This window comes from Danio rerio, chromosome 3 (assembly GCF_052040795.2).
Source record: "Danio rerio strain M-AB ecotype USA chromosome 3, GRCz13ab, whole genome shotgun sequence".
NCBI lineage: Eukaryota > Metazoa > Chordata > Actinopteri > Cypriniformes > Danionidae > Danio > Danio rerio.
The window spans coordinates 20,679,801-20,695,966 of NC_141023.1; the positions used below are offsets into that span (position 1 = coordinate 20,679,801).

General features: G+C 34.8%; 1 protein-coding gene and 1 long non-coding RNA gene across 4 annotated transcripts in view; one reads left to right on the plus strand and one right to left on the minus strand.

The window, feature by feature from the left end:
- Positions 1 to 2,717: 2,717 nt before the first annotated feature.
- Positions 2,718 to 7,988, plus strand: LOC147845603 (uncharacterized). Its single transcript, XR_015480653.1, has 2 exons — positions 2,718 to 6,469; positions 6,564 to 7,988. It is a non-coding gene; the product is annotated as an uncharacterized LOC147845603 (long non-coding RNA).
- Positions 7,989 to 8,529: 541 nt separating this feature from the next.
- Positions 8,530 to 16,166, minus strand: part of syngr1a (synaptogyrin 1a) — a 28,748-nt gene continuing 21,111 nt past the window's right edge. Inside the window, 2 exon segments of one of the 3 annotated variants that reach the window (NM_001006067.1) lie at positions 8,530 to 9,162; positions 15,651 to 15,796. In NM_001006067.1, the coding sequence (NP_001006067.1) occupies positions 8,971 to 9,162; positions 15,651 to 15,796 (338 nt within the window). In that variant the 3' untranslated portion in view covers positions 8,530 to 8,970. 3 annotated transcript variants of the gene reach the window in all.

Below are 16,166 nucleotides of genomic sequence, written 5' to 3' on the forward strand. Positions count from 1 at the left end.
TATCTATCTATCATTCTGTCTATCTATCTATCTATCATTCTGTCTATCTATCTATCTATCTATCTATCTATCTATCTATCTATCTATCTATCTATCTATCTATCTATCTATCTATCTATCTATCTATCTATCTATCCATCCATCCATCCATCCATCCATTCATCCATCTTCTTACATACCTACCTGTCTGTCTCTCTCTATATAATTTCAGAGAATGTGTCTTTTCACCTGTCTTCATAGATATCACCATGAAACCATGGATAATAAAACTACAATAAGTTTACATTTTTAAATTAAGCTGTAAAACCCACCCACCCATCCAGCTTTGTTATCAATACCACCATATAGTGATTATGCCAATACAGTTTTTCTCAGTCGCTTTGGTACATTTCTCAGATCAGTATTGAAATTTTGCAGAACAGTAAGTGCATTTCTCAAAACCAACACATACAAATAGCAGAACACCATGGATTATCTGCAAAACCCAGTCTTTTGCTCAAAAACCTTAGTTCATCTCTTAAAACGAAGTTTCTATGTCAATGAACATGTTGTGTCATTGTGTACGGATATGACAGTCAAATTACTTAGCCATGCTGTCAATATAATAGTGTATTCTGAAGGGGTCTTTTGATGTGACCTGTAAAGGGTTTTTCTGATGCTTTTTTTGCTGTTTGTACCGTAATTTGTTGTCAGATCATGTCATTGTGATGAAAAAACCAACACAATCTCACGGCAATTCGTAACTTTTTCATTTAGTGGCTAATTCGTATGAATTCGTATGATCTTATTCGAACAATTTAGTACGATTTGCCCATCTCCCAATGACGGTTGGGTTAAGGGGTGGGGTTAAGTGCCACGCCTCCTTTTTCAAATCATACAATTTCGTACGACTAAACTGACAAAACATAAAATACTTTTCTCGTTAGATCAGGCTGGAAATAACAGCACAAAGAAAAAACAAAAGTAGAAATGTGTACACTGGACAATCTCCTCTGAGAAGCACCTTCATTAGAAAAAGTCAAGATCACCTGGGAGAAACTTATCAATTGTAAACAGATTTAGGAAAAAAAATAGTCAAATTAAAACGTGTTTAGCCATTTTGCATGTAAAGACTTATGCCATGAACAAACGATTTAATGTGATGGGGTCAAAACAGAGATCAAAATAATACATTAATATTATAAATTACATAATGACAATAATTTTTATCAGAGAATTGCACATAATCATTTTACATGGATGTATGCAAGCATTTGCAATTTGATCAAAGGAATGAGATTCTGCTTTTTCGATTTGCAGAAGTACCACACTGATGTGAAGATTGAACAGAATTTCAATTCTGATCTGAGAAATGGACCAAAGTGACTGTAAAAAATGTATAAACTGTATTAAACTATGGCTTAATAAATGGAATATCAACTAATGGATTGTATTTACAAAGTGAGACCAAACATGATTTACTTTTTTATATTATTGAATAAAAAATAAAGTGCTTTTTTGTTGATGATAGATTCTGCAATTCTTTTCCAGTTCAATTTAATATTCATGTTATATATGGTTGAATTTGTTGGTTCTGCAATTTAAGCACATTACATTTCTATAATGATAGATATTCCACTATATTGGTATTAGATGAAATAATGAATTGCTGGCTATAAGTATCAATATGATCTTATGGTGAAAAGATGCCAGATTTATCTATGTATTTATCAGCACTATCTAACGATCGCTCTGTCTGTCTTTCTATCTGTTCTTGTTCTGTCTCTCCATCAAAATCTCTACGGCATTGTGTATTATTGTGACAGTTGTTTCTCCAATGACCTTGCTAACAGACATCATAAGTCTCTCAATGGAAACTAAGCAGTGTTCAGATCTGGAAACAGACATGAGATTATAAACATGTGGCGGCAGTTGTTCCCTGCTGGTAATCTTCTTTTATACTGGTAATCTCTTACAGAAACATTGCTTAAATATAAAAGTCTGCTGCATTTATTAGTAACATAGTATAGCTGGAAAGTTGTAACAACCTTCCACTGGCCACATACTATTATTATCAATAATAATGTCAATAATAGTTAAATCAATGTGTTTTTCTGTACTTCAAACATAGAGTTAATATTAAAAAGCATGGCCAGAGCATGTGTTCAGTGAGTTCTGGCTCTGTGTACACTCATCAGATGAATATAGCGCTGTGTGGACAGAGGATGTGGACGGTCAAGATTCTCATGTTACACACACATTCTGTCCCCTGTCTGTCATTGACTGCTCTGTCAGTGACGCACTGGGACTTTACAGGAACTGACCTCACTCTTCTACAGTCCCCCTCTATGCAATCTGGCCACTCAGCACACTATGGTATGGAAATGTAATGCCAGTCATGAACACAAGCATGAAAGCCAGGAAACCACGTCACATCACTCCAGTAATGAAGCCGTTCCTGTAGATCACTCATGACATACAGTATGCGCTACATTTGTTTATGGCCAAGCATATGAAGTTCACAGGTTTTTTGGATGCTTATGCAAGATGTAAATATGCATATCAATGTATTATAAAAGTTATAGCTTTTTTTAAAGACACTAGGACACATAAAAACACTAACAACTTGTGGCATTACATTGTTTTCTTGTGTAAAACAATCTCTGTTTATAATAGCAATATATATTGTTTAAAACTGCAATATGTTATTGGAATGAATCAGACAAGATGCAGAATTTGTCAGTATTTTGTGTCATTTATTTATTTATTCTTAATTTTAAGTAATTCCAAAATACAAGAATTTGTATACACATCATTCATCATCCACTGATACAGATACAATAGCAATGTGTTAGGAAAAAGGAATGTATTATTTTGTTTTTGTCTCTTTTTCTTTTCATCAAACAAATTAAACGAATAATTGTTTCGGTCATTTAAGGGTCATATATTAACTGAACTTCTACTGCTGTGTGTGAGATGCTGTGCATACTAATTAGCATTTTTGCAGAAGTAGATACATGCTGCTCTTCTGTCTAAAGAAAGATGTTAAACTGAACACAGTACACAGAAAATCTTGTGTTTTTATTGTTGTGCAGAAAATTCATACAAAAATAGGACTCGTGTCTGGGGTGTGACCAATGGCGCACTGGACAATGAATGACGAATTTCACTAAACTCCACCTGTTAATATCAGCTGCCTATATAAGTTGAAGTCAGGAAATGAAAGTTGTTGCACATCTCCGTAATGCAACTTTTGCATTGCATTGAGGATAACAAAATTCTGTGAATCGAAACATTCATTTGAATCCAATAAATTATGATTTTTGACATTGAAGAAAACCCTCTCCTGACCTTTTTTTATTGAACACCCATGGAATTTATTGAATATTTCAACAATTGCTAATCAACTCAATCTTCTCCATTTGGCCACAGGTTTTCATCCACATCACATCTTATGTCTTCTAGGGCAATACACCTACAGTATAGGAAAGAATCTTCTGGCATGCCTGCTCCATCCCAGCCATCTTTGTTTCTCTTTCAGCCACTTCTCTATTTCTGGCTGGGTCCATGTTTACATCACAATGCAAACCTATTCAGCAGTTGTCTCCATTTGTAAAGAAATTGGAAGTAACACCTGTGTAGATGTTCATCTACAATGACAATCAGCTCAGGCTGGTTAAACTGCATTTTTAGATTTGTAATATGTTTCAATAAAATATTGCTATTGAATTTTGCTGTCTTATTCAGATTTGCATTACAGTTTTTCTTGTTTGCTTTGACCTGGTTAAAGAAACTATAGGTTCCACTTTATTCTCCTCATCACTATCCCAGCAGAGCAGAAGACAGGTCTTGCAAATATGTAAACCCTTTCTCATTGGGTTGACACATTTTCCCCACCGTTTTTCAAAACAGTTAACACTGATGTCATTCAATTAGTCCAAACTCCATTGTTTTAGCTATGGTAACCAAACAGAAACCATTTATTCCTAACAATTAGAAACTACCAAGATCAGTATGAATTCACTGAAGCACCGGTTTGACACTCCATCACACAAATCTTTAATTAGCAATCAGTCTGCAAACATCGAAAACGGTGGAAGGTCTGTGTTCTTCAGTGCTAGCATAGATGGAGGAGGTCAAAAGTGGCTAATAGATTTGACTGTTTATTGGTTTACACATGTTTTCTCTAATATTTACAGTAATCAAAGCATGTCTTATTCTGGATCCAATTCTTTGCAAAAAGGCAAATTTGACAGCCCAAATAGAAAGACAATAAACGGCATTGGCAATAGTCTACAATGGCAAGCAATGATGCACACTGAGTTCTGTATTTTGTATTCCATTGTGGTATGGTTGATTGAAAGAGCTCATATACTTGTTTGAAAGTTGTGTTGTTTGAAGGTAAAACTAGCTTTTGTTGCATATTTTAAATGTTTTGACACGGTATGTGCGTTTTGCAAGCAAATGTGTCATTTTGACCATGAGTGCCGCTGTTTAGGCTTGTGTGTTTACTGTTTTGAAAACGTGGAGATTCAGTTGACGACTGCATCAAAGCAATGAAGAAAAACTGCAAGTTACTGTTTTGAACATAAGTTTAACAATTTGGAAAACAGTATGTAAGCACGGACAAAACGTCCTGTATGTACAAAGATTTTTGGCAGTTGTCGTGTCTGAGTGAGAAAAAAAGAGTTTGAGAGATGTAGTCATTGAATGCATTTTGTGCCAAAACAATGATAATTGATCCTTAGTTTAGCTCACAAAGACTTCTGTTGTGCTCACTGTGTGAAGAGTTTTGCAAAAGCGTTTATAAAAAAATAAATAAACCGTTGCATTTATTTATTTACACTTTTTTAGTTACACCTTACTAGTACCAAGTTGGACCCTATTTTGCATTTAGATCTGCCTTAATCCTTTGTGGCATAGATTCAACAAAGTGGTCATTCAAATATTCCTAAGAGATTCCTTAGAGACATGTCTACCTTATAAAGTGGCCATTGAGTGTAGTTAGATCTATATGTCTATAATGTGTAAGTAATTTTAGGTACATTGCATTTCAATTTCCTCAAGGACAAAATCATAACTCATACATTATAAATATTTAAACCGTATATTTGATTACTTTAGGCCCATTTAATTTTAAAACATACGTGAGTGTTTAATTATTTTACTTGCATTTTCAATTTGTTTTTCAAATGATCCAAGTGACATTTTTTACCACATTCAATTAATAATATTATTGTTTTGCATATATAAGAGTAATTACTTTTATTAGAGAATGTTTTTCCTAACGTTTTTCACAAATGCAAAATTAAAACATAAATTCTTAATATTTACATGTATATTTGATTACTTTAGTTCTATTTGATTTCCCCTTTCATCTAGTTAGCATATTCATAAAATTACAACAAAACATTAACAAATTCAGCTATGTACAACAATTTGTCAACTACAGTATGTCCATCAGTCAATGTCTTTTATTGTCATCTATATCAGACAAGCAACATACAAGACAGGACAAAATACACAGCCATATTAACCTAGTGATTCAGTTAATGGACACTCACCACATCAAGAGAATTTACACTATTTTGAATCCCAGTATCTCCATAACTGCACATATACATTATATAATAACACATCTGATACATCACCTACATAATATGCTGATTGTATTGTAGCTTTCCTTTTTAGAAGTTTCAACAAGAAATAAATAAATAAAAAAATGTTTCCTGATTCAGAAAACAATGTCACTTCCTAAACAGAGAAAGGATAAACATTATTCTATGACACCGTCAAATGCAAAGTACACAATTAATATGATTATTTCCGACAGTTGTTTAGGTAATAAATTTATAAAGATATTTATGTATTATATTACATCTTTGTCGTTAAATAAAAATATGCTGGTTTCATATATATATATATATATATATTCAGGTACATAATTATGCACATTTTTCTGTTTTCCAAAACTTAATTGAAAATAAAACATTATTTATCTGTAACATAGAACCCTGCTGTTCCAGTGCAAGGATTATTAACTATGATCAAAAAATAAAATAGCAAAAGATGGCCAGATAAATCTATATTAAGGGTGCTACAAAGACTCGTTACATACATAATGAAAGTTTTTTTCACAAGTTAAACACCATTGTAATGATTAATCATGATCATTTCCCTAAAGATTTCACATGATCCCATTTAAATGAAGTAAATTTATAGTGACTTTTTGATAACATCCCAGCAGACACGTCATAAGACATTATTATTAGGTTAGATTTAAGTTGCCAGCATCTAAGGACAATGTTATTTTGATGTCCAATAACAACGATATGTGGATGATTTTAGGTTGTGTTGGAAAGTGACAAAAACCCAGTATTGAGCCAACATCTTAATACAACGTCAAATTGACATCAAATACTTACATTTAATTGTCAGGTACAACAAAACAAAAACCCAAGGAGTGGTAACATCGACACAACGTCAAGATGTAACATCATTAGATGTTGATATTTGGTTGATTTTAGGTTGCGTTGGAGGGTAACCGAAATGCAACGTCTGACAATGGCGCCCACGACATTGAGGTACGTCAATCTGACGTCATGTTGATGTTCTGTGCCTGCTGGGATTTGCGTTAGTTTGTTTTTCTGATAAATTTAATTGCTTTAACTTAGCAATGGTCTGGCCATACTTCAAAAACATTTTTCAAAGTCAGGAATCGAGTGTTGCACCACATATGTTTACATTCGCGATTAAATGACATACCATCATTAAAGGTTATGTCTAAATCACTGGTATAAAAATGTAAACGTCTACCATGCTGAAAATAACATGCACAGTGGCCCCAAACATTTGTCAAAATAAACGTTTCCATAGCTGTGATCTTGCCCACAGAAGTGTATTATATTCGATGACGTAAGAGTGCCCAGGCCCGATTGTAGTGTGAGTGCGGGGGGACAAGTGTGCTTTGGCCCGGTTCGAGGCAACTGTACATAGTGTGAGTACGGCCTAAGACAACTCAAACTGTTTGAGGAAATCGATTGCAACAAACCATTTGAGTTAAAAAAAATCGACAGTATATGAGTACTGTGAACTTTCTCCATTTAAGTTGAAGTAATTAGGTATTTACTTAACTCATTACCTTTAACACTGAGTTCAAAACTCTTTTCAAATGAGTAGATTTACTTTCAGGAAGTTTTGAGTTAAGTTGACTGTTGGGTTTTACAGTGTACTAATATTTTAAATGTTTAATGATAGGAACACATATGTGTTTATGACTCAATATAAATAAGTTAACATTACTCAAACCATTTTGTTTCAAAGCGTAAGTGTATAGTGAATGGAAAAACACTGCTCTGCTTTGAATAATATTAAAATGGTTTAAGCTTAAATATAAATGTTTATGATTTTAATAGCCATTAAGAGAGCAACAATTGATAATTTACCTCCTAATTTCGTGACAGGTCTTGAAATGCATACCTTACAATACATGCATACACATTAGCGTAAGTTGACAGTTATAGCTTGCTGACTGCTATTTGATGAACAGAAAAGGAATAAAATGTCGCTGAAAAACATTGTAACCAAAACAATAGACAAAATGTGTGTAAAAACACAATAAAAAACATGATATGATACAGATACTAAATACATTTTGATAAATGGCAGCTAAAGTGACTTAACAAAAGTCCCTGATATTGCATGAAAAAAAGATCTGAAAATCCTCGACTTACCCTGCTATACATTTTTCACTATTACAAGTGCACACATACAATAAGTGCATTCAACTGAGCATTGTTTGTGTGTTTAGTAAATTCTGTCACAAAACATAAGGTATAAAAGCCAGTTTCTTTTGCTTCATCTCCTTTGATTTGCTCTTAAAAATGGCAGGAATGCTAACTGACCCAAATGTGATTTTTAATGAAATTATTTAGCTAATTTTCAGGTCAATCACAGAGGTTTTCCCCTTAATCACAATAAAAGTGTTGTCTATCTATAGTAACTGTATGTGAAGCAATACAGTCTAGTATAATCGATGCAGATCAGAATGTTGTGCGAGGGTACAAGTTTTCTCTTTGCCAGTGTTTAGCTTTCAATTCAAGTTAAGTTTTATATTTTGAGTAGTATTTGAGGCCACTGTACATATGAAATGTTGCCTTTCTGTAAAGAAACCTTAAAATAATGCAATCGCTGGCATGCTACAAAAAAAAAACAAACAAACAAAAAACGGCTTCCATTTCAGCAACCTACAAATTCCCTTCCAGTATTTTTTTACTTTCATTATCTGTAAGATCTTACATAGGTTCTTTTGCTACGCTCTGTGCCAACAATGCAGATATTTATTTTATCCTACATAGTTTTGTTTAGCCTTGGTAAAATGGCAGCACAAAACTACTTATGGATTATCTTGTGGCAGGTTAAGAGTTCATGTAACAATCTACTTAATCACCTACATGTTTTAACATTAAAAGACACTGTGGTCTCTGAAAATATTAAGTTTGGTCACTAGTTAGTGCCTTTACCTATTGTAGAAATAAACATACAGCTTTCTTTTTTCACAAGTCTAGATAATTTGTTCTAAACTAATCCTGTTTTCTCTAACAGACACTTGGAAGTGTTTACTCTGGATGGACCAATCACCTAAATCCTCCCCAAGCCCAAAATAACCCTGAAACTGAAGGCAAAAATTCCTAGTGGCACAAAATCTAGTGTACAGATCTTGTGCCACGGCAAATATCATATCATATTGATAGACATTAATCATACATTGTCACCAGAAGAACAGAAATACCTCCAAACCCCATAATAAACTCCAAAAGGGGTAAGTATAGCACCAAACAAACCCCTGAATTCCCCTCAGTTTGCTTTGGTCCCCATATTCCACCCCCAAATGCCCAAAATAAGTCCTTTTTTAGACAAACATTATTTTCCCCCATGTAACCCGATCAGCCTAGCTGGTTAAGGCTGTTGTGTGTATCCTAATACTCAACCTTAGTAATCTTGGTTCTGGTATCCACCAGAGCCGTCATAGTTAGCCTCCATGTCTGCGTTGTACCCGGTGTACTCTGTTCCTTCAGAGGGCGCTGCTGCGGGATCCTGGCTGGGATCAGTATAGTCCTGAGAGAAGAGAGACGAGCTCGAACCTAACTTGTACCTCTGGAATCCAAAGAAAGCTTGACCAGCCTTTAGAAAAGTGAAGATGCGGGGAGGTTTACAAAGGAAATTCCAAGGTTTTTCAGGTTTGATGGTGAAGAGTGAATGAAAAAGGAGGCAGAGAAAGGTTTAATTAAAAAAGGTTAATGAGAAGGATGAGAAGAGAGAAAGGGGGAGAGAAAAAAAGAGAGAAAAGCATTAAGATCAAAAAATTTAACAGGTTAGTCAGTTTAACAGAGGTAAGAATTTAGGAAATGCTTTGGTAAGAAAAATCCAGTAGATGCCAAAGCAAAACAAACCAGAAATGCAGTCAAACTTAAGACCGTTTAATCAATCAAATGTTGACATGGCACACAGGAACAATATCTTAAATTTTAAGAGCAGGTCAACTGTAAACATATGAATTAAGATACCTTTCTGAAACACCATGACAGTAATGGAGCCGAGTAAGCTGAAAGTAGGCTGTAGTGTATTTTGGACAACATGTCAAAAAACCAGTATATGATAGTCTTACACTATATTATACAATGTTGCAAAGCATCCTGTAGAGTAGGGTTTTCCCAACCCTGTTCCCTGAGGTACTCCAACAGTACATATTTTGGATGTCTCCTTATCTTGATGATGCGAGCTGCATATCTCAGTGATTCAATGTCAGACCCGAAGCACTCAATGGAGCTAGTGACGTCACTGTGAGGTGTAGGGTTGGGTGAGCGTCTTAAAAAGCATTGGATTCAGCTCCGATAGCACTGAACCAGGTCTGCATCCAGACCTCTCTCCCTTATCTGACCCATTCATTTTCCTGTTGGTGTGCCTTCTGGAACAGGGTTGGGAAACACTGCTGTTGCACTCAGCTGAACTTTGCATGTGCAAGTGGCACCCCCTAGTTAGATAAAAGTGAATAGCAATTTTAAAAATAACAAACAGGGCCCAGTTATTCAAAAGTAATCCAGTGGGATTTTGGATCACGGTTTGGATCAAATCTTGAAAATGTTTTTTTTTTTTCAAAAATAACAAAAGGGATTTTCAATTAAGATCAGACCACGTAATCCAATCTTACATTTGATTTAGATCGAACCTGCCCTTTGGGTTATTTAAAACTGTAAACTCAGATTGGGATCTTTTTGATAAAAAACTGAATTATCCTAATCCAATCAGAAGGAAGGATTCAGTAGTGATTTTTTTGCACCAAACAAAGTAAAAATAAAAGTTTTATTTTTTAAGTGAATGATCACCAACATAATGGTTACTGATGATATATAAATCCCTTCATATTTGAAGCCTATATGAAGCATGTAACATCTATTGAGATATGGTAAACAACAACAAAACAATGTCAAAGCAGTATTGTATTAGAACAAACTAAAAAAATGTCAAATGTTTGTTGATAGCAGTGTTTCTGTTTCTTACCATTAAAACAAACAATGGCTGTTTGTGGCCACTGGTATTTTGCCTAGCTGATGTTCTCTGCTAAGCCAGTAGCCTACACAGTTGGTTCAATTTAAGGCTCTGGTAAACAGGATTTGGTAATCCTGAAATTTGGTATTTGGATCACAGTGATCCAACCTCATGTTTCTTAAAAAAAAAACTGTCATAAATGTAAGAGAGATCAGTTAATCCTGGATAGCAAAATATGGGATTTTCAAATCTGGACCAATTTTGATCCAGATTGCATTTTTGGAAAAACTGGGCTCAGACTATAAGTTTGTAAAGAAACAAATTTTAGAATTCAAATTTGTAGGGAATGTACAATGTACAGATATTAGAACACAGTGCTGCATTTTAATTAATGACATACTAAACCGATTATAAACTGATGTTCTCAGTTTCTCACCATTGTTCAGAAATCAATTTAATATGCTGATTTGGTCCTGATGATGTATTTATTACCACTGATGAAAACATTTTTTGTGAAAAACTAGGATACATTAAGACCCAAAGCTCAAATGAACAACAATTATTTAAAAATAAAAATAATTTATATTATAATGTCAAAGTAACTGAATTACATCTTTGCCCAAGAAATGTATTAATTTAATAAAAAAAAAATACTTTAAAAACAAACTTTCAAGCGTTAACGCCAAGATTTAATGTAAACGACACCAACATATAATAACAAGAGACCACTGAAATGTGTAAATCTGAAAGATGAAAATCAGGTATTGTTGTCATAAATCCATACTTCATTAAACGCTCCTCTGTTGATATCAGGGGGTTTACAGCTTGATTTGTCTCTGTGACATAAAAAAAACACATCTTCACTTGCATCCATTTGCTTTTGAGGATGATTTTTGTAATTGATGTCTAAAGCACACAGTAAACAAATTGATATGATAAATGTTAGACGAATGGAGGTGGCGTATGTGGGGTGAAGAGTTTGTTGTATTCCTCTTCAAATGAGACTTTCTTTAGGCGCTCCAGACCCAGAAGTGAAAGAACACCCTAGAGAAAAACAGATCGGCCAGAGCCAGCGATCAACAGGAAGAACATCTCAAAAAAACATTTCAACAACACTGGGTTAATCTTATGGAAGCAGCTCTGTGGTTTCTGTAAGAGAAATGCTTTTAGGGAATTAGATGTTAGTAGGAAAGCAAGGGTTACTTCTGTATATAACTCAATTATTAGGATGAAAAGCCAGACAGTAAAGAACAGACAGAAGATTAGTGACACATGAATCAGATGCACAGGTCATGTTCAGAGGTTGATGTTTGCAGGTCATTCACTGAGAAGAAAGGCAGGCATTCATTGAACAAAAGTGTAGCTGAAAGAGAAAATATGCTGAAAATCTACAGTAAAAGTATGAGAAGACCTTCACGCCAGGTTCAGAAAACATAATATTGCCAAATGAATGAGAACACAACACTTGTTGAAAACATTTTAGATTATCTTTTGTTTTCAACCAGTCTTTTGGTAACATGTTTAATGACATATCTGACATAATGTTTTTTTTTTAGAAGGCTGAAGGAGCTGCTGTTCTCTTTTTGGTCAGTGTCACAAATGTTACAGAACACAATGGAGGACTGAAATAGTGGTCATGGTGTTCTGACGTATAGAGACCCGGAAAGGATGTAATGGTGGGAAAAAAACGAGTGAAAGAAAAAAAAACTGGGTGATAGAAAAATATATATTTTTAATGTTTTGTGTTCCCTCACAAAGATGTTTTGCTTATATCTTTTTCCACAAACACCTCCTGTTCACTTCATGCATGTCAACCCTCCTCCATATTTTATCTTGAAAGCACTCTGTCTGCATTTACTTTCTTTCCATTAAAGCTGTGCGTCGATCATTGCCCTTCATATGCAACCCCTGAATCAAAGAATGCATGTATACGAACGCGCTCCTTATGATAAACTGATCTCAGATCAGCTTCTGTACATGCCATTTAAAGAAGAGCAAAAGTGCAGGACACCTTGGGATTTGGGTGTGTCTTTAAACAGGCAAATACACTTAATAATATGTAGACATGTCCATCCTGGGGTTTTTTGTTTTAAACACAACTAATTTTCTCTTAAATGCAATAGTATCTGGATGCAGCCTTTATGACACAAGACACAATGCACTCAAATGGAGCTAGCGACGTCACTGTGATAGGTAGGGTTAGGGGTGGTGTTAGGTGAGCCCATTAAAAAGCATTGGATGCAGCCCAGATTGCACTGCACCAGGTCTGCAGCCAGACCCCTCTCCTTAAATGAGCACAAACAGTTTCTAAAGTAATGTAATACTTTCATTATAGATCTGTGCATTCTTACAGTGACACTTCTGTTATCAAACAAAACAAAACTACTGATTTATTTGCTGCTCTTCACTTGTTTGATAACAGAGGTGTCACTTTATATGGTGTGTACAGAAGCTGATCTGGCATCAGTTATCATACAGAGCGCGTTTGTATACATGCATTCTCTAATTCAGAGGTTGTATATGAAGGGCGATGATCGATGCACAGCTTTAAATGGGAAAAAAAGTGAATGCAGACAATTTTATATTAATTTCAATGTGCTTTAAGATTTAAAATACACAAGAAATATGGGAAAATACTTCATGATAGGATGATAGAGGGATAAAATGGTAAAATACAGCAAAATTAGTGAGCTATAAAGTGAACAGGGGGTGTTTGTGGAAAAACAGTTTTGCGAAATAACGCAAAACATCTTTGCGAGTGAACGCAAAAACTCTAAAAATGTATATTTTCCTATCACTGTTTTTTTTTTTCTCCCACTCAGTTTTTTTTCTTCTACCCATTCCCCCCCCCCCCCCCCCACCATCACGTCCCTTCCGGTACTCAGTACTGGCGGGCACATTTGGGGAAAATATCTAAATGTGATTTTATTGACAGATATTGCGATTTGAGTTGCAATTTAATTTTGTAGTCAAGCTTCAGCTTAATAATCTGTATTGTAGCTTCTTACAGCTAAAATGCAATGTCTGGAACTGAAAAGATATCAACTTTTATTAGCAAACAACTCTGAAATTGTACTTTGCTGTTGCTAGCTACTAGATTGTGTCACTGGCAATACTTGCAGTTGACTTTTTAGCAGGACGCTCCTCATTTAGCCGCCTGTGGTGCTTTTTTAGGTTCTGGTTGTTGTAATTCCTCAGGTTGTGGCAACAATTTTGCGCAGGTCTTAAGCTGCCTTTTCACTGCACATGACATTTGGACAAGACTGTCGGATTACGCTCCCTTGTGGCAGTCGCACAGAATTTTCAGTTTTGTCGCGCACCATGGGAGAGAAGCTGTTCTCGCAGTGTCCGAAATAAAGGAGTGCAAAAGCAAGAGCTTTTATTTTCTGTGGTTGAATGAATGAATACAAGAAACTCATAGACCGCTAAAGATTTTGGAGAGAATGTGGAGACAACATTTAAATGTAATATTTTTATTACTCATTTATGAATAGAAATGTTTTTTTAATATAGACTTTTTTTATTAAAAAAATGACGAAACACCTCCTATATCTCATCTTGTGTGCACGGACATCCTGCTTGGACAACACTGAAATACATCACATGCGGTTGGCTGGTCGCATACGGTCTAGTCGCAGGAGTTCAAATATTAGACCGTATCCGCACCTCAATTTGCATCTGAATTTTCTGCATACGGAGATGATTGGAACTCCATGCAGCTCCCGGACTACTCTCCATTGGAAATGAATGACTTCCGGTCTGTCGCTTGTTGTTTTTACGTGTGCATTGAAAAGGAGGCTTTACAAATTACCTGTTTTTGTTTGGTTTCTGTGATTCTGAAACCAAAATATTACCATATTACTGACTTGCTACTTTTCTTTGATTATAATTTATCAGTTAATGCTCATTCGCGCTTTCCTGTTTGTTTGTTTTTATTGTGGGTGTTCCACATAGTTCGATTGCGCAATTCTGATTGGTCATAATGAAAGTGTGCTCACTCAACTGGCTAGTAAGACAGTCACACACAGATGGCAGTCACGCATTTGCTCTGGGTGGAGGAAGTTATATAATATATATTTCATATTGCAGCCTTTTGCGATTAGCTAATCGCAATGTTTCATATTGCGATTGCGATTTGATTTTAATTAATCACACAGCCCTAATGCACATAAAATGAACAATTATTACAGCATTTAATGTGATCATACTGTAATCTGATTTATCTTGTGTATGCTGAACCTAGTAATAATAAAAAAAGTCAACAACAATATATTAAATTTTGTTTAAATTCTGGCTGAAGAAGATTATTTAGCTTGAATGAGATCAGAAAAGTTCCAAAACCAGTATACACCCAGCAGGCACAGGACATCAACATGATGTCAGATTGACGTTGTACCCTTGACGTTGACATTCAAATCTAATGCTATAGTCTAGTTAGGTTACCAACATGACGACTATCAGATGTTGGATTTTGGACGCCAAATAAATGTCAGTATTTGATGTCAATATGACAACAATACTAAAATACTGATATCACTTTCCAACACAACCTGAAATCAATCAAATATTAACGTTATTATTGGATGTAAAAATAATGTCCTTAGACGCTGGCTAGACATTAATTTTGGTCACCTGACATCACGACCTAAAACTAACTTAATAGTAATGTCTTATGATGTTGTGTGCCTGCTGGGCATCATCTGAAATGTAATTAAATAAGCTTTCCATTGATGCATGGTTTGTTAGAACTCACAAATTATGTTTTGCTATATTTAGGGTAGGATGTTTACAAAATCTTAATGGAACATGATTTTTTATTAATTTTCTAATGTTTTTTTTGGCATAAAAGAAAGTTTTATCACTTTATTTATAACTTAAACTGGAAATAATTTGGCAATCGTTGCTGAACAGGTCTTATTTAAACGAAAGTGTCTAGTTAAAAAAAAAACATATATAAGTGAAATAAAAATAACACCACTGCATTGATAATCTAAAGCAAATTAGAGGCCAGCTTTAATCTATGTAACAAAAGCAAAATGTACGTCAAATTTGATTAGATAAACTAGATCTAGCATTTTACACTGAATGAAAAACCTGAGATGTCGAAATAAGCCAGTACAAACCCAAGTAAATATGGAGAAGAAGGCGAAGGTGATGGCCGCTCTGGCAGCGTCTGCTCCCTCTTTGAGAGGGTTATCTTCTGGGTTAGCCACTTGCCACTGATTGGCCAGAAAACAGAAGCCCACAAACCACACGAAAGACCAGAAGGCTGAGAGAGAGAGAAAAAAAGACATAAATTCAGATCAATTAAACAACTCAAAAAAAAAAAACTATCTACAAACAAACCTTAAATAGCATAACAGCATATTGTGTGAAAAATAAAGACGATCTTACTGAAAACTGTTAGATGGAGCCATTGCACCACAAATCCAGCAAAGATCTGCAGCAAGTCTAGCAGTAATTACATTTAGCCAACAGAGGGCAGTATAACTTATACTAAAACTGCATTATTGGCAGTTCAGATGTACAACGAAGTGGCTTTTGAGTAAAAAACATCTTAAATACAAGTATACATCATAGGAATATTATAAGACTTTTTAAAGCTCCCTAAAATAATTTTTTATTGTCCATGAGAATAT